This window comes from Neophocaena asiaeorientalis, unplaced genomic scaffold (genome assembly GCF_003031525.2).
Source record: "Neophocaena asiaeorientalis asiaeorientalis breed wild unplaced genomic scaffold, Neophocaena_asiaeorientalis_V1.1 scaffold35, whole genome shotgun sequence".
Classification (NCBI taxonomy): domain Eukaryota; kingdom Metazoa; phylum Chordata; class Mammalia; order Artiodactyla; family Phocoenidae; genus Neophocaena; species Neophocaena asiaeorientalis.
In genome coordinates this window covers 1,819,661-1,838,410 of record NW_020172984.1, presented here as the reverse complement: position 1 = coordinate 1,838,410, position 18,750 = coordinate 1,819,661, and the positions used below count along the sequence as shown (strand labels likewise).

At 40.1% G+C, this 18,750-nt stretch overlaps 1 protein-coding gene across 7 annotated transcripts in view; it reads right to left on the bottom strand.

Moving 5' to 3' along the window:
* The window catches only part of CLCC1 (chloride channel CLIC like 1), a 38,844-nt gene that overhangs the window by 18,415 nt on the left and 1,679 nt on the right, over nt 1-18,750 (bottom strand). For 4 of the 7 annotated variants that reach the window (XR_003002878.1, XR_003002879.1, XR_003002877.1 and 1 more), the window contains exons 2-7: nt 8,479-8,619; nt 7,975-8,076; nt 5,710-5,817; nt 2,886-3,107; nt 2,480-2,620; nt 1,023-1,116 (exon numbers count right to left, since the gene is read on the bottom strand). Coding sequence is in view for 4 of the 7 variants with exons in the window: in XM_024742075.1 (XP_024597843.1) it covers nt 1,023-1,116; nt 2,480-2,620; nt 2,886-3,107; nt 5,710-5,817; nt 7,975-8,076; nt 8,479-8,607 (796 nt within the window). In the remaining 3 variants the exon portion in view is untranslated. The remainder of the gene's footprint in view (nt 1-1,022; nt 1,117-2,479; nt 2,621-2,885; nt 3,108-5,709; nt 5,818-7,974; nt 8,077-8,478; nt 8,620-18,750) is intronic. The other 3 variants (XM_024742077.1, XM_024742076.1, XM_024742078.1) reach the window with 3 other exon arrangements.

Here is an 18,750-nt window from a genome sequence, read left to right as displayed (position 1 = left end):
ATTAGGATTTCCAAAAGGTAAACAAAAACAGTTCTTTACACACACAAAGGAATCCAAGTAAAACTGGGGAAATCTGAATAAGATTGGTGGCTTGTATCAAAGTCGATATCCTGGTTGTGATACTGCACTATTGTAAGTATGCAAGATGTTACCAGTGGGGGAAGTGGGTAAAGGGTACACAGGATCTCTCTGTTTCTTACAGCTACCTGTGAATCTACAACTATGTCCAAAAAATTTCAATTAAAAATGTCAGTTCTTTACTTATTTTACAAAATAAAGTAGAACATTAGTTCTCTCACTTTTTCTAAATCAGACTCATGTACATTATGTACTAGCAAGAGCTACAGGAGGCATTTAGTTGTCCCCTGAAACCAGGAAGCAAGGCTGGGCTGGTTTGGCTCCCGTATCTTTTCAAGAAAATTAATTTTTTGGACACCTTGATTTGTTGCTGAGATTCTATTCTGGGTCAGTCATTACAGACTTGCATTTATAAAGAGACTTTGATCATCAAACCATTCCCACTGTTAGATACCTATAACTAAAGGCAGTCAACATTAGTGAGTGTTCATAAAATTTGTGAGAAAAAGTAAAATAATTCCTAATTTTTAAAAAAAACAGTAAAGCTACAATAAGATTTCACACGTCAATATAAGGAGATTAAATCGAAGATGGAAATGAATTCATATATACATTGATTCACTTCTCTAATAAACTTCTGCTGAGGACCCAGAATGTGCTAGACACTGTGCTAAGGACTAGATGAACAAAAGTGAGTCTAATGCAGGGAGACAGATAATATAAGAGCCAGCAATATACACACTTTCTATCCCTTTCCTGTCACATTACATGAACACAAAAGTCACTGGTCTGAAACCTAAGACTCTTCTTGCCTGTTCTGATACTAAAGATTCAGTCATAGAAAGCCTCCTTCTGGCATTTTATCATTTCTTTGTAATTATTAATATGTTTTTTCATTCTCAGAAATTCTACTCAAAATAAGGCCAAGGGAACCAACACCTTACCCAAGAGACTTCCAGTCCAATCCATGTTCTCAGCACACACATTGTTTAATGGCTCCATCTTGGCAACTTCAGCCTGATGCTGGGCAAAGGCTAGCTGACCAACACCAAAGGGAACCATGAAAGGCTGCTAACAATGAAGGTTACGCCTACACATCCTAAAAACCTTAGTTCAAAGTGTGTCTTCACCATTCACCCAAACCAGATTATTTAAAAATTTTTCACAGAAAAAAATATATTATTTTTTTAAAGTGGCTCTTTTCAGCTCATGGCAAAACAGTCTTAATGCAACAGGTAAAGAACTAACTGCAATTGCCTTCTTTATAAAGTAATTATGAGGAGGAAGGAAAACGTTTTTACTAAAAAGATTGTTTTAAAAATTAGTTCAAATATAGCTGATATCATGCCCCCAAATATAGCTATACATATTAACGACTACTCATTCTCTTACACAATTCATGACAAAATGGTGTTTTGCTTTGGATGATTTTTAGCACAAATGACCAATATGCCTTTTATAAATAAAAGCCCTGGGGGAAATCATTGAGAGAACAATTTTCAACCAAACTACCTTCTTTCCTCCAATTTGTAAATACTTAGTTCTAGAAGCTATAGAACTTAGAGCTAAGGAAATATCACAATGATTTAATCAGATGAATTCACTGAAAATAGTTGGCTACTTGACTCACCCTGCTAAAAAGGTCTAAAATTTTCCTTAAATGATTATGCTATTTTGACAGGAACAATAATGCTTCTTCAAATTTCTATATATAATGTGGTCCTGATTTTTAAAGAATTAAAAATTTAGAAAAAGTTTATAAAGAAATACCTCAAAATATCTACAGTGATTATCTCTAGGTGGTAAAATTATAAACAATTTTATTTTATTTTTTGGCCACTGCACGCAGCTTGCGGGATCTTAGTTCCCTGACCAGGGATCGAACCCGGGCCCCTGGCAGTGAGAGTGCCGAGTTCTAACCACTGGACTGCCAGGGAATTCCCTAGACAATTTTTAAGAATTAACTTTCTCTGTATCTTTCTATCTTTCCTATCTTCTTTACCATAAATATACCACTTTTATATTCAGAAAATAAACTAATTTTTAAAAACAGTATTTTGGTATCACTTCTAGCAAATAAAAAGACATACCCCAAATTACCTACATGAGAATTTTTCAAGTGTGTCTACATAACTCTATTCTGATTTAGCTGTCCAGATGCCACCCAACATCAGGAATTGGGTTATGAAAATCAGGACTGCACATTTTTCCCCACTAACTGGTCAAGGACCCAAAACACCAGGGACACCTGAGCAGCTGCCAATTTCCTCACCATCACCACCTCCAATCACTGCCTCCTGCCCTCGTCTGAGGCAAGATTATATACTAGCTCTAAATGGATTACAGTCTTTCATTATGAAATAACATTTGAAAATTTAAAAACCTTCTATCTATACAATACCTTATATAAATACAACCAATTCCATCCCAAACTGATGAGAAAACTGATGAATAAAACACGTCTCAACTGGGTGTACCAACGAACACGTGTCCACAGCTCAGTAGCTACTAACACCACGATGCAGAGCAGACACAGAAGCACCTCAGAAACAGAAACAGAATAGAAAGAAGAGTCACCGCCAAGCCATCCTTCCCAAAAACAACACTGATCGTCAGCAAAAACAAAAGAACTGGACTTGAATACGCAAAATCATTCGTACCATTTTGCTGCATGTTCGTCAACCCAGTAACAGTGACTTAGTATGAGTTCTCAACATAATTGTGGTGGGGTTTTTTAAGTGTTTTAAAAAACAAAAACATGTTAAAAATAAAAACATGTTAATCATGTCCCCCTCATCCCATCTTACCATGAATACATTATATGGATCCACTCCAAAGGAATCTTCAAATTGCCACTTCCATGTTTCAAAATTATGAAACTTAAAATTAATTAAAATATCACTTAGTGCATCATCCAAGGCTCCTGGCTTCCAATCCTCTCCACTGAGAAACTTCTGTATTTCTAACAAGGTTTGTCTTTTAAGGATAATCTCGGCATCATAATGCATATCACCTTTGTTTTCATCAGGCTGAATTAAATTTGCCAAAAAAAAAAAAAACCAGAAAAGGAGAATTTTATCATTACTCAATGAAATATTTTAAGACAAAAGCTAATTTGGAACTAAATATATAATTAGTTCACAATATTTCACAGGTATAAAATAAGAGGAATAATATCTACCTGTCTGACTCACAGGCCAACATGAAAACCAAAGATAATGTGAAAAACACTTCAAAAATTATAAAACTCTATGCAAGTAACATACAGTACATTTTACTAAATTACAGTTGATTCCTGCTATCTGCAGTACTTACATTCTATAGTCACCCTGAACACTAGTTAGCAAATACTGAACCATGGCTCCTACAGGAAATACAGGGTTAGGTTCCTGCAAGCACATTTTCATCAACCAATCAATTCATAACCTTTTTATGTTACTGTTTAAAGACACCTTAATATAGGGACTTCCCTGCTGGTCCAGTGTGTAAGACTCCACGCTCCCAATGCGGGGGGCCCATGTTCAATCCCCGGTCTGAGAACTAGATCCCACATGCATGCCGCAACTAAGAACCCCGTGTGCTGCAACTAAAAAAAAAAAACCATCCCGCATGCCACAACTAAGACCCAGCACAGCCAAAATAAATAAATATTGAAGGAAAAAAAGGAAAGAAATTAAAAATATATAAAGACACCTTAATATATATACTGTGGATCCATTAACACTGAGCTCATAGCCAACAGCACTATGACTAATGACTGAACTAAGCTTAACTAACAAGGGAATTTTCTTTAAGGCACATCTCAGCCTTCTTGTGCTTAGGAACACTAGACAGCATAAACTTGGGAGATTTTTTTTTTTTTTTTTGCAGTAAGCGGGCCTCTCTCACTGTTGTGGCCTCTCCCGTAGCGGAGCACAGGCTCTGGACGTGCAGGCTCAGCAGCCATGGACGCACAGGCTCAGCGGCCATGGCTCACGGGCCCAGCCGCTCCGCGGCATGTGGGATCTTCCCATACCGGGGCACGACCCCGCGTCCCCTGCATCAGCAGGTGGACTCTCAACCACTGCACCACCAGGGAATCCCGGGAGATTTTTAAACAGCAAAAATTTTTAAATTAAAAAATAAAAGCCCGAAAAAATAAACAGACCACATAAAAGTACTTGTTTATAACATGAGAGCTGAAAACAAGAAGACAAAAAAATGGCCTTGTTTCACCTCAGCTGAGAATGGGCTCACTGAGCAACTCAAACGTTTTGTCACTCCGCGCATATCTGAAAGTGACCACAAAAGCAGGAGTACTGATTCTGAGGTTACAAATAAAGTTTAATATTTGAAATATTCAAAAATATGGAATCCACAAATAATGAGGATAAACTATCATTATTTTATGATTCCATTTATGACTTTCCATTTGCTGACACAGTTTTCAAATAGCCTAAAATTTGCAGTAGTACAAATAAGAAAAACAAAAAGGATCTCAAAAAGCAGCAAAATCTGGTTTCCATAAATATGCATGACAGTCACAACTATATTACTGAGAGTTCAGGTTAGCAAAATCATTATAAACATTATCTTTTCTAATAGTAAATACTGATATTTATATTAAAAAGTAAATATAAAATAAGAAAAACCAAAGTGTCATGTAATATCACAAATCATCAGTAAGTATAAAAAAGCGTCCATTGATTAATATTTCTAAAAGACCAGGAACGAAATATTCCAAGCATCTCCATCTTGAGTATTTTCTGACTCTACCTGTTTCCTCATCTATAAAATAGACTCTTTTCCACCTTGCACTCAGTTATAAGACTCAAACTGAAGGGTGTACATGTGAGTACATCTGCTTTTACATCTCCAAAATAAGGTGGGATTACTATTCATCTAACACCCCCTTTTTTTAAGTTTTCTTGATGTTTCGACTCCTCAAAGTGAAAACAATGACTCTAAAAACTGGAATCTTAACATTAGTCATGAACAGTGTGTGCCTGATATGTAATTTCTATAAAGCAACCTTGCCACAGTAAACAGCTAGGGAGAAAAAACTACTTAAAACACACTTTTCTTTTTCGCAATATGTAATATTACATCATCTGAATAAGAAAGTGTGGAAGTGGTAGAAAACAAGAAGGAAGGACTGGGATAGAATTCCCTTACCAAGTCATGAGTTTATTAAGTTTCTAACTGTTCAGTAAAGTTCAAATAGCAAATTTAAAACAATCTCCCTCTGGACTTCCCCTTCACCTTCCAATACAGGGAGGCGTGTGTTCAATCCCTGGTTGAGGAACTAAGATCCCACATGCAGTGCAGTGCAGCCAAAATTAAAAAAAAAAAAAAAAAAAAAACTCCCTCTCCCTCCAACTCAATTAAGTGGTAGGGCAGTGCACAGAGTAAGTAAATCCCCATGAACTACAGGAAAAAGAGGAGGGATCTGCACTGCTCACTTGCCTTCCACCAAACCACTGTAAAGCAGGCAGCTGCCTTCAATCCTGCATGAAGGTTTTGATAAAAGGGTGAGTCAGGTATTCTCTGTTGAAGCATGATGATGCTTTGCCACTGCTTGATATAATGTGAAATTAATAAATAACGAAAATACCCACTACACTGATTAGTATCACACCACCAAATACTCACAAGGCCAAGCTTTCTGGTTTCAATTAAAATCTTATTTAAGTATCTCCTAAAAACAGGATTGCTTTGACTTTCACAGTCTTTTCTCTTCTGCTTTTCACACTCATCGATCTGTAACCACAAAATAAATACAACATTAGTTAGCCTCAAAGTTTAATGTAATAAGGGTCAAGTTTCTAGCCTAGTGGCCCCATCGAGATCAAAGTAAGGAGCTCTTTATTTTTTATCAAGCTCGCATTAAAATGTAGATCTCACCTGCTTCTTGTGGGTTCTCTTTGCAAAGGGCAAGTAGGCAACAAATAAGGAACACATGTCCCACACTGCGCCCTGACTGGCAGTTTTCTTGCTGACTTTCAGCAATTTTAAAACTGAAGATCATGGGCTTCCCTGGTGGCGCAGTGGTTGGGAGTCCGCCTGCCGATGCAGGGCACGCGGGTTCGTGCCCCGGCCTGGGAGGATTCCACATGCCACGGAGCGGCTGGGCCCGTGAGCCATGGCCGCTGGGCCTGCGCGTCCGGAGCCTGTGCTCCGCGGCGGGAGAGGCCAAAACAGTGAGAGGCCCGCGTACCACAAAAAAAATAAAAAACTGAAGATCGTGAAACAAGGAAGCAGAGACGTGGACAAGAACACCTGGACCAATCTGCCTCTTCCTAATTCCAAAGTAATGGTTTAACAAAGAAAGGAATGAAAGGAAAAAGGGGGGGAAAAATAACCCAGAAAGAGAGGACAAAGAGAAACAGGGATAGCATGAAGCCGGAAAATGAAGGACACAGCAAAGATTTTCTTGAATGTGCATATTACTTTTGGCCTTTTATTAATTTTTCCTGCCAACTATCGATCACCCCGTACCATATGTCAGGAACCATGGCTTCTCCAGAGTGTCCTACACACATGGCACCCCCTCTGCACAGAGTCCTTCATTAGAACAGACTTCCTCTGAAATTAGCTCTACAAACACCACAGTGGCCTAGTTTCTGAGGGAGGGTAGTGCACATCTTACAGACATTTAGAACGTGTGAAAAGTACTTTTTACTTGAGTGTGGACCACAAGTTGCATGGAGCACTGAAGTGGGCTTCAGATGATGAACATACAATAACTGAGCAGCACACACAGACTCAGGACAGAAAGACACTCAAGAAGTCACAGGGCAGTCTCCTCTGCTTTCAGGCAAGGTTTACAAACCCTAAGAATTTTTAGTTTCTTTTTAAGAGAAGCAATTTTTTAAGAGAAACGATTTTTTAAAAACAAAGACTAAAGACTCCATTTTACCAATCATGTTGTTACAATGTTTGAACCAAAGCCACAAACAATGGAATGAAAAACTTCAGTAAAAAGGCATTTCTCCATTTCCTAACATCCAGCCAAATTAATTCACTACACCACAAAATGCAGTTAAGACTGAAGCAAATTTTATCCAAGCATTTCTTTGCTAGCACTCGGGTGAGAAAACATTCACATTTGATAAGAACCACAAGCAGCTGCTTATAGATCTCGAATTCGGATATATCTGGATCTCAGTTAAAAAGCCCTCCCAATCTCTCAAGCTGGAAACCTCCCTCATTCACGCTAGCCTTCCCTATCCTTTTCCCCTCCTCCCTCAACCATCACAACTTGCTTATTCTACCACGGAAAAGTTGCACGCTTTCCTCTTCTCTTCACCCTGTCACTGCCTCAGTGTGAGCCTCCAGTGTCGCTGGACCTCTGCCATCCCCCCCATCCCAGCCCCCTCCACACTGCCACCAGCACCCTGCCTCACAACCAACTGAGGTGGGTTCCCGCAGCATAACCTGTGTTCAAACTCCCCAGCAATCTTGACTTACTTCCTCTCTCATAAACTCTACTTCAGCCACATAAAGGACTGAATAAATGAATAGCTACCACACACTAAATTATAATAATCCCTTATATTTATAAGAGCAGCTCTTATGCTTAGAAACTAGCAGTAGAGCCATTTCTTCATTTGCTATATTTGTTGTTACTACAGCCCAGCATTGCAACAGGTGATAGAGCATCACCTTGTCCCATTCCTTGTCCCAAGAAATTTTCAGTCTGGTAAAGAAATAATTACAGCATAGTGAGATGTTATTACAGCAAAATAGAAGTACTATTTTAAAAATCAAAGGCCAGAGTAACTAAAGATAAAAACCCCATATATATGTCAATTGTAGTTTAGATAGAAACACAAATAATGTTAGCAATGACAGGAAAACAGAGAGCAATTTAACATACTATAAATAATACAAAAATCATGAATAAAAAAACCTAACCTTATAAGTTAAAGAATCAAGTCTGCTGTAACATTCTGACAATTCATCAGCATGTGATAAGTCAGGACTGACCTCTTCTTTCTCTGATATACCATACTTCACCTAAAGCAAAGGAGAGAGAGATTTTCTTTCTTTATAGCTCAGTTGTAAAAATAACCTACAGTTAATGAGACTAAAATTTTTACTTCATCATTTTATGGCTTTGCTCATTATATTCCTCAACTGTATTAAACCACCAAAAAAGTAAGAGCCTCAAATTTATACACTAGCTAAGAACTAAAATCAAATGAGTTTGCTTCTCGACGGGCTTTACATTCAAATTTGAAACAGAAATAAATAGATGAGGTTGAAATCATCTTAGACTAGGAGGCAAGAAGACATTCTGCATGATTGCTAATCATTGATATAGGACTCTCATAGCTCTGTGAAAAAACAATAACAAAAGTAGACTATTTCCATCACAGGACTGATAAGGTGTTATACACACATGCATTTTTTAAATACCTGAGATTTTCTCATTGTTCCTGAAGCAGCATCATAGTTAAGCATGTCTGTGGGGTCAATCCAGTCATCATCATGAGCATAAGCAGTTATCAGCCACAGACATTCACAAAAGAGCACAGAACACAGCATCCTGCATGAAGGCTACAAAAATTAATAGATATAGTGAAGTATGATTACTTTTGAAGGAAACTGTTTTAATAAAAACAATCCACTTCCTTCTAGTGTTAAGATAATGCTTTCTTAATAATAACTGAAATAAAAATATTCAGTTAAGTGGTATTCGCATAAAAACACATACACACATGCACACATATTCTCACTGAGTCAAAAAGTATACATAAGATTTTCTGAGTGATTCAGCAATTCCACTTCTAGGTATATCTCCAAGAGAAATGAAAATATACGTCAACACAAAAACTCGTACACAAACATTTATAGTTGCCTTATTCACAATAGCCAAAAAGGAGAAACAACCCAAATGTCCCTAAACTGATGAATGAGTACCATACAGTGGAATATTATTAGGCCATAAAAAGGAATGAAGCATTGATACGTGCTACAACATGGATGAATCTTGAAAACATTATGCCATGTGAGAAAAACCAGTCACCAAAAACCATATATTATATGATTCCATTGATACAAAATGTCCAGAATAGGCAAATCTATGCAGATTGGTAGGTATATAAGTTTGAGGATATAATAAGGGACAGAGGGGTGGTAGTTAAATGGTACAGGGTTTCTTTTTTTTTTGATTGAAGTATAGTTGATTTACAATGTTGTGTTAGTTTCTGCCGTACAGCAAAGTGATTCAGTTATACATATGTATACATTCCTTTTTATATTCTTTTCCATTATGGTTTATCACAGGATATTGAATATAGTTTCCTGTGCTATACAGTAGGACCTTGTTATTTATCCGTTCTATATATAATAGTTTGTGTCTGCTAACCCCAAACTCCTAATCCATCCCTGCCCCACCCCTTGGCAACCACAAGTCTGTTCTCTATGTCTGTGAGTCGGTACAGACTTTTTTGGGGTTTTTTTTCAATTTTATTTATTTAATTTATTTATTTTACTTTTGGCTGCATTGGATCTTCATTGCTGCGTGCGGGCTTTCTCAAGTTTTGGCGAGCAGGGGCTACTCTTCATTGTGGTGTGCGGCCTTCTCATTGTGGTGGCTTCACTTGTTGTGGGGCACAGGCTCTAGGCGTGCGGGCTTTAGTAGCTGTGGCACGCAGGCTCAGCAGTTGTGGCTCGCGGGCTCTAGGGCACAGGCTCAGTAGTTGTGACGCACGCGCTTAGCTGCTCCGCGGCATGCGGGATCTTCTCAGACCAGGGCTCGAACCCACGTCCCGTGCATTGGCAGGCAGATTCTTAACCACTCTGCCACCAGGGAAGTCCCCGGTACAGAGTTTTTGATGAAAAACTCTGATGAAAAGTTTTAGATCGTGATGAAAAACGATCTAAAATTAACTGTGGTAATGGTTGTACATATCTATGAATACACTAAAAACTGCTGAATTGTACAATTTAAATGGGTGAATTGTATAGTATGTGAATCATTTCTCAGTAAAACTGTTTTAAAGAAAACAGGTATTTGAACCAAACCCTCCCCATCTCCCATTTTTTTTAACAAATGGGAAATTTAAAAGGTGCAAAATTAAGATTCAAATGATGTGACTGAACTCGCAAACAGAGAAAACAGCTTGCTTCATCTAAGCCTCTGCATAAACACCCTCAAATCGTATCTCAAAACACAGTATCTCCTCTATTCAAGTGTCCAACACAGTAGTCATTAGCCACATGTGGCTACTGAAATTTAAATTAAGATTAAGTTACATTGAAAGTCAGTTCCTCATTCTCACTAGCTGCATTTCAAGTGCTCAGTTGTCACATACGGCTCATGGCTACCAAACTGGACAGCGCAGATACAGAATACTTCCACCACTGCAGAATGTTCTGTCAGACAGCCTCTCTTATACCTACTCTGAACACGGATCAGGTAAGGGATTTCCAAGATGAGAATGCCCTGGGCCCTGCCCATAAATGGCTTACACTCTAGCTGCAGGAATAAAAGTAACTCCAGGCTAAACTAAACACTCTTTTGTGTTCCTGGTGTGCTCTGTTTCTTCTTCTAGAGTATCACACACTGAAATTAACCACTTACTGGGCAGTCTCATCCCTTAGCACCGCGGCTCTCAGTCTTGGCCGTGCATTAGAATCACCTGGGAAGCTTCTTAATCCTCCAATCTTCTGGCCACATCCCAACCCAACTGAATCAGAATCTCTAGGCGAGGGACCCAGGCACTGGGATTTTTAAAGCTCCCCACCGGGTTCCATCACAGAATGAAGGTAGAAAACCACTGCACTGTAACGTGAACTTTTCCAGGGAAGGTAACATCTTACTCAAGTCTAAATTCACCTTCCCAATGCCCTCTCCAACTTGCCCCCTCCATCTCTCCAAGCCCAACACTCAGCCCAGTGGCCAGCAAGTGAAAGACATTCAGCAAATGTTTGTTAAGCCGCGAATGCAAACGATCAAAGCCTCAGCAGGGATTCAAAGGGTTTTAGGGGCTCACAGGATGAAGAAGCACATCTGACTGGGAGAAACTGGGAAGATTTCATGGAGGAATGGGCATGGGAAATGGACTTTGAAGTATGGGCAACATTCTAAGAGTATGAGATGAGGGAGGCAGAGACAGAGAGGAAAATACTCCTCAGAGACTGGAAACACGAGAATGGACATGGCGGAACACAAGAGGTGGAGAGGTGGCTGAGATGACTTTGCAAAAGTAAAAACGCTTATGACTAACTTCACGGGCTAACAATAGCTTTCAAGGGTGATGGGAACTACATTTTGGGAAGATGAAACTAGCATTAAATGTACACTCAGAGAGTTTAACAAGGAGGCTTGAGTAGAAAAAGGATGTTGGTCTGAAAGAGTGATGTGGATGAGAACAGAAAGAACCCATCGGACATGTTTTAAAGATTAATTCTATAGACCTCAGCAACTGAATGCACATAGAAGGAAAGAAAGAGAACGATGGCAGACATGACTCCAAGATTTTAAGGCCTACCAACAACAAAAATGGTGCTATCATTTTCAGAACGAGAATAAGGTTTTGGGAGAACGTTCAGCACTCTCTTGTTCAACGTTTACAAAATACCTGCTGGATACTGGGCACTGTGGTAAGTGACAGGGCTACCAGGAAACTAGACCAGCCAGGTCTTCTTTAAGAAACTTACACTCTAGTGGGGGATGACAATGAATTGGCAAAAAAAAAAAATTTCAGATAGTGATAAGTCATATAAGGAAAATAAAACAAGGCAATGGTGTAGATGGATTAGGTAATGCTCGGTATTTTAGAGAAGGCCTCTGAGGAGATGAAACATGGCCTCAAATTCTCTATCATTTCTCGCACTGAGAGATGGAGTTTGTTTCCTTTCCTCCTAAATCTGGGCTGGCCGTGTGACCAGCCAAAATACTGTGGTAGAAGAAATGCTGTGTTGGTTCTGGGCCTGGCCTAACCTATACCAGGATCAGCTGCTTCTACTTTATCACTCTGGAACACCTGCTTTTGGGACACTCTCTTGGAACTCAGCCACCACGCTTTGAGAATGCCAAGTCACCTGGAGAGACCACGTGCAGGGGCACACTGAGCTCCCAGTTGGCAGCCAACATCAACGACCAGCCATGTGGGTAAGCCTTCTAGGTGGTTCCAGTCCAATCCCTTGGTAACTGACTTGGTGATCCTGCCAACATCATGTGGAAAAAAATAACTACCCAGCTGAGCTCAGTCAAGCCCCACAAGCCACGGACTCATGAGAGATGATAAAATGGTTGTTGAAAGCCCCTAAACTTTGGGGTGGTTTGTTACACAGTGGTAGATAACCACATTTAAACAGAAAAATGATAAGCTAACCTTAGGAAGACTTAGGAAAAGAAAACCCAGAGAGAGGGCATAGCAGGCATAAAGGTCCAAGCAGGGATTATGTTTGAAGCATTCAAAGAACGGGCAAGAAGGCCAGAACAACTGGGTCCTGGGAATGAGTTGGAGGGGAGAAGGGGAATAGGCCACAGTAATGAGTGTGGTTTTTACTCTAAGTGTAATAGGAAGCCACCCACTAGAGAGGTGTGGTTTTTTTTTGAATTTTTGAATTTTATTTTATTTTATTTTTTTATACAGCAGGGTCTTATTAGTTATCCATTTTATACCCATCAGTGTACACATGTCAATCCCAATCTCACAATTCATCACACCACACCACCAGCCCCCCGCCACTTTCCCCCCTTGGTGTCCATACATTTGTTCTCTACATCTGTGTCTCCACTAGAGTTTGAGCACAGACGAGATAGAATCTGGGTTACATTCTACAATGACTGGGGCTACTATGTGGAGGCTGGAAGAGAAGAGCAAAAGCAAGAGACTAGAAAGGAGGATTTGCAGTAGTCCAGTTGAGAGATGAAGGAGGCATGAACTAAGACAGCAACAAAGGTGATGATAAATGATGAGATTTTTAAAATTTGAGGTAGACATTACCACATGTGGTGAAGACCAGCTAACAGGTCACCAAGCACATTCCATCTTCTTCCTTCTGGACACATGGTAACTACACATCCCAGCCCATCCTCCTGTTAAGTATGTGACAATTAAGTCCTGGCCAGCACAACAGCAGTGGAAGGGATATGCAACACATCCATGAAAGCCTCCCACACGTGACCCTCCATCAGCTGGCCCCCTTGACCATCAGGGAATGGGGAAGGCACTGAGCCCTAGAGGAGGGCAGCCAAACTAAAGGAGCTGGGACCCTAAATGACCACATGCAAGGCCACCTACTAAGTGGGAACATGTTTTTTGACTTTCATGTGAACAAAAATACATTTCTTTTATGGTAAGCCCTGAGATTTGGGGGTTTGTTTTTTTAACACCATCTTGTGCTACCATAACTAATCCAGAAATACACTGCAGAAATTGCTGGCAAATTGGATGTAAGAAGTAAGGACAAGAAAAGATTCAGGATGACATAAAGGTTTGTGATCATGGCAACTTGGAGAATGGGAAAGACTGAGGGACACTCAGGTGAGTAGATAGCAAGTTCTGACATATCAAGAGTTCTGTTTTAGACACAGTACATTTCAGATGGCTACTAATATCAAAGTGGAGATGTCTAATACACAGTATGGAGCTAAGGAGAGGAGTGGGGCTACAGAAACACAGTTGGGAGCCATCAGGATGTAGATGAGGTTTAAAGCCACAGACTGGATAAGATCACCATAAGATCCATTAAGAAGATAAAAGACTGTGATAAACCATATTAACAAACTAAAGGAGAAAAACCATATGATCATCTCAATAGATGCAGAGAAAGCTTTTAACAAAATTCAACACCCATTTAAGATAAAAACCCTGCAGAAAGTGTATGCTAACACATATATATGGAATTTAAGAAAAAAAATATCATGAAGAACCTAGGGGTAAGACAGGAATAAAGACACAGACCTACTGGAGAACGGACTTGAGGATATGGGGAGGATATGGGAAGGGTGAGCTGTGACAGGGCGAGAGAGAGTCATGGACATATACACACTAACAAATGTAAGGTAGATAGCTAGTGGGAAGCAGTCACATGGCACAGGGATATCGGCTCAGTGCTTTGTGACTGCCTGGAGGGGTGGGATAGGGAGGGTGGGAGGGAGGGAGATGCAAGAGGGAAGAGATATGGGAACATATGTATATGTATAACTGATTCACTTTGTTATAAAGCAGAAACTAACACACCATTGTAAAGCAATTATACCCCAATAAAGATGTTAAAAAAAAAAAAAGAAGATAAAAGACTGAGTCCTAGGGCATGCCAACATTTGGAGGTCAGAAAAAATAGGGGGAACTGACGAGACACTGTCAGTGAGTACTAGTAAGGCAGGAAGAAAACCAGGAGAGGCTGGTACTCCAGAAGCCATGTGAAGAAAGAAGGGAACAGATAACTACATCAAATGCTGCTGAAAGATCAGGTGATCAGAGGGCAGCAAACTGACCACTGGATTTGGTACAGCAGTTTTTAACAAAGTGTTAGGGACAAGAGCCTGACAGGAATAAAGGAAGAATTCAGGTAAAGGTTTGGGGTTAAGATGACATAGTAACTCCTTGTTCCAAAGCACTCCCCGGACTCCTACTTCTGGCCAAGATGGAGTAACAGAGATCAGATTTACCTTCCTGCCTGAACAACCAAGAAAGAACCCTGCATAAAATATATGAGATGGGCTTCCCTGGTGGCACAGTGGTTGCGAGTCCACTTGCCGATGCAGGGGACATGGGTTCGTGCCCCGGTCCGGGAAGATCCTCATGAGCAGCTGGGCCCGTGAGCCATGGCCACTGAGCCTGCGCATCAGGAGCCTGTGCTCCGCAACGGGAGAAGCCACAACAGTGAGAGGCCCACATACAGCAAAAAAAAAAAAAAAAAATGAGATGGTTTTCAAGAAACTGGACACCAGGCAAGAAAGAATGGTGGTCCTTGAAAGATGGGAAGCAAACATGGACAGCCCTTCCACTGTCCCAGGCTACTGTCTTAAGTAACCACGGGCACCCAGAGGAGAAATTCAGGGAGAGCCCAGGAGCTGGGATCATTGAGGAGATGGAGTTGAGTCTGGAGAAATTAAGGCAGCTGGAGTTCAGAAGGGAAATTTGCATAGAGACAGACCTGCAGAGGTCTGCAGAGGGTCCCTATTACTCCATCTTGGCCCCAGCTCCTTCAAAAACCCAAATTTCCTGAGTGATAGGTCTGTCTGTTATGCTAACAAGGTGCCTCATGGTGGGCTCCTAGATAGCTTCAGGTTGGGGAACGGTCATCCAAAAGACCAAGCACATGATTAGAGGGTTGGAACTTTCAGCCATCCAACCTCTGGGGATGAGAGGACAGCTGGAGACTGAATTCAATCTTGTGGTCAATGAATCAATCATGCCTATGGACTGAAACCCTGATAAAAACTCTGGACACTGAGGCTCAGAGGAGCTCCCTGGCTGGTGACACAGTGATGTACTGAGATGGTGACACACCTGGATTCCATGAGGACACAAAAGCTCTGCGTTCTCCCCCACAGACTTTGCCCCTATGTGTCTCTTCATTTGGCTGATCTTCATCTATAGCCTTTATAATAAAACCATTAACTGTAGAACTTTCAGTGAGTGGTTCTAGTGAATTACCCAATCTGATGGGGTAATGGGAAGCCCTCAATCTACAGCCAGTTGGTCAGAAGTACAGGGGGCCCCCCAAGACATGCATCTGATGTGGGGAAAGTCTTGTAAAGGACTTTGCCTTAACTTGTGGGGTGTGCAGTAACTGGACTGGATAGTTAGGGTCAGAATTGAACTGAATTAGTCTGTATCAGAGAAATTGGTATGAGAACAGACTCCCTTGAATGTTCAGCACCACACTGATCAGTGCACACATAGGAGAAAAGTACCTGAGGCCTGAGAAAGAATCATGGAAAAGATTCAATTCAAAAACAAAGAGTAAAAATTAATAAATTAGAAAACATGTAATAGAGAAGATGACAAAACCAAAACCAAAACTTGGTTCTTTGAAATGATGAATAAAATTGATAAACCTATAGTAAGATTAATGAAGAAAAAGAGAAGGCCCCCAAAACCAATATCAAGAAACAGGTTAAATTCATTCATGATTAAAACAAAACACTTAACAAACCAGGAATAAAAGAAAACTTTGTCAGAGTACTACAGCAAGCATCACACTTGGTGGTAAATATTGAAACCCTTCCCTCTGAGATCAAGAATGAGACAAGGGAGAAGGTACTGGAGGGCTTCTGAGACGATGGCAATGTTCTACTCCTTAACCTGGATGGTAGTTACATAGGTGCTTGCTTTTTAATAATTTGCTAAGGTGAACACTTGTATTTTACACACTTTTCTGTATGTATATTTCACATTTTACAAAAGGTTTTTCTCCCCCCGTGGGAAAGACTAATTAAGATATAGTTATGGGGCTTCCCTGGTGGCATAGTGGTTGGGAGTCCGCCTGCCGATGCAGGGTTTAAAAAAAAAAAAAAAAAAAAAAAAAGATATAGTTATGCTTATTTGCAAGGCAGATATAGAGACACAGATGTAGAGGACAAACTTATGGATACCAAGGCGGGGAAACAGGGGCAGGATGAACTGGGAGATCGGGACATATATACACTACTATGTATAAAATAGATATCAAAAACCTACTGTATAGCACAGGGAACTCTACTCAGTGTTCTGTGGTGACCGAAACTGGAAGGAATCTAAAAGAGAGGGGATATATGTATACGTATAACTGATTCGCTTTGCTGTACAGCAGAAACACATTGTAAAGCAACTATACTCCAATGAAAATTATTTTTAAAAAAGTATTGTTACAGTCTAAACTGCATCCCTCCACCAAATTCATATGTTGAAGTGCTAACTCCCAGCTCTTCAGAATACTGTATTTAAAGGCAGGATCTCTAAACAAGTAATTAAGTTAAAAATGAGGTCATTAGCCCTAATCCAACATTACTCATGTCCTTATAAGCAGAAATTTGGACACAGGTCAGAGGGAAGATGATGCGAAGACACAGGGAGAAGACGGCCACCTGCAAGCCACAGAGAGAGGCCACAGAGAAACCCACCCTGCTGACACCTTGATCTTGGACTTCCAGCCTCCAGAACTGTGAGAAAATTAATTTCTGCTGTCTAAGCTGCCCAGTCTGTGGTACTTCATCAAGGTAGTCCTAGCAAACTGATACAAATTTCTTTAGACATAAAAAATACTAATAAAGTCTACAACCCACAGACTCTTGGTATGTTAAAGAAGTTTAACCTCAATGAGGAAAGGTGTGAATAAAAGAAACAACAACGAGCATGGGAACTGATCAAGCATATCGATAAATTTAGTAAACAACTGATAGTTTTTTTTAAAAACCTAACTTTCTATGTTTAAAAATGTAAAGCCAAAATACTAGATAACAATAATGATGGGGAAGGCATTCTAAAATCCCTGTCACGCTCCAGAGATGCTTAGAAATACTGGATAACTGTATACTGGGGGAAAAAAAAGAGTTAAGCTAAGGAATAAAGCCTTGAGAAGACCCAAATACAAAAGAAGAGAGTAAAGACTAATGAGAGTAATAGAAGGCAAGCTAAAAACATGCAGTGTTTTATGCAAGAGGGGCTTAATTTGAAGAAGGTATTAGTCAACTATATTAAATACTTCAGAGAAAATGAGAAAAATAAAGTTTGAAAAAAGCCGTTGGATTGGTTAATTAGCTGGTCATCTGTGAACTGACTTTCACAGAATGACAGGGAGAAGCCTAATTCTAAGCAGTTAAGAACTAAGGTGAATAGAGAACAGACTTGTGGTTGCCAAGGGGGAGGGGGTTGGGGGAGGGATGGAGTGGGATGGTGGGGTTAGCAGATGTAAGCTATTATACATGGAATGGATAAACACCAAGGTCCTACTCTATAGCACAGAGAACTGTATTCAGTATCCTATGATAAACCATGATGGTAAAGAATATAAAAGAAGAATGTATATATATATGTATAACTGAATCACTCTGCTGTACAGCAGAAATTAACACAACATTGTAAATCAACTCTACCTCAATGAAAACAAAACAAAAAAAGAACTAAGGAATTCCCTGGCGGTCCAGTGGTTAGGACTCTACACTTTTCCACTGTGTGGGCCCGGGTTCAATCCCTGGTCCGGAACTAAGATCCTGTAAGCCACATGGCGCGGCCAAAAAAAAAAAAAAAGAACATAAATAGGCGACAAGGGGAGTGTCTGAACTGAGCAGAGACTCGGAAAAGATGGCAGTGTCTAATACCAAGGCTACAGTTAAGGCTTTTCATAGGCAACAAAGTTTTACATGACTTCATCAACAGAAATGAATGAGGAAGGATGGAAATAAAGGTTCTAAAGCAAAAAGAAGAGAAGCTCAAAGTTCACATTACTGTTTGATATCAAGAGGATACTGAAAAACCCAGAGTGTCCCTGTGCACGCAGAGGCTGGGATGGAGAATGGAGATGTGGAAAAACAGCACTAAAGGGAGCATTCCACAAAGGGAGATGAATCAAAACGCCTGTCAAGCAGCTGAGTTTTGACTATGACCCCCACAAAGTCATGCTATTGGCAACTATGCTATTTTCTCCAATAATGATCAGCAGATCCAGGGATAGGGTTTAGCAATGCAGAAATGATGGAAGACCAGGAGGTGATGCAGAATAGTGAAATCAGCTGCAAAGTCA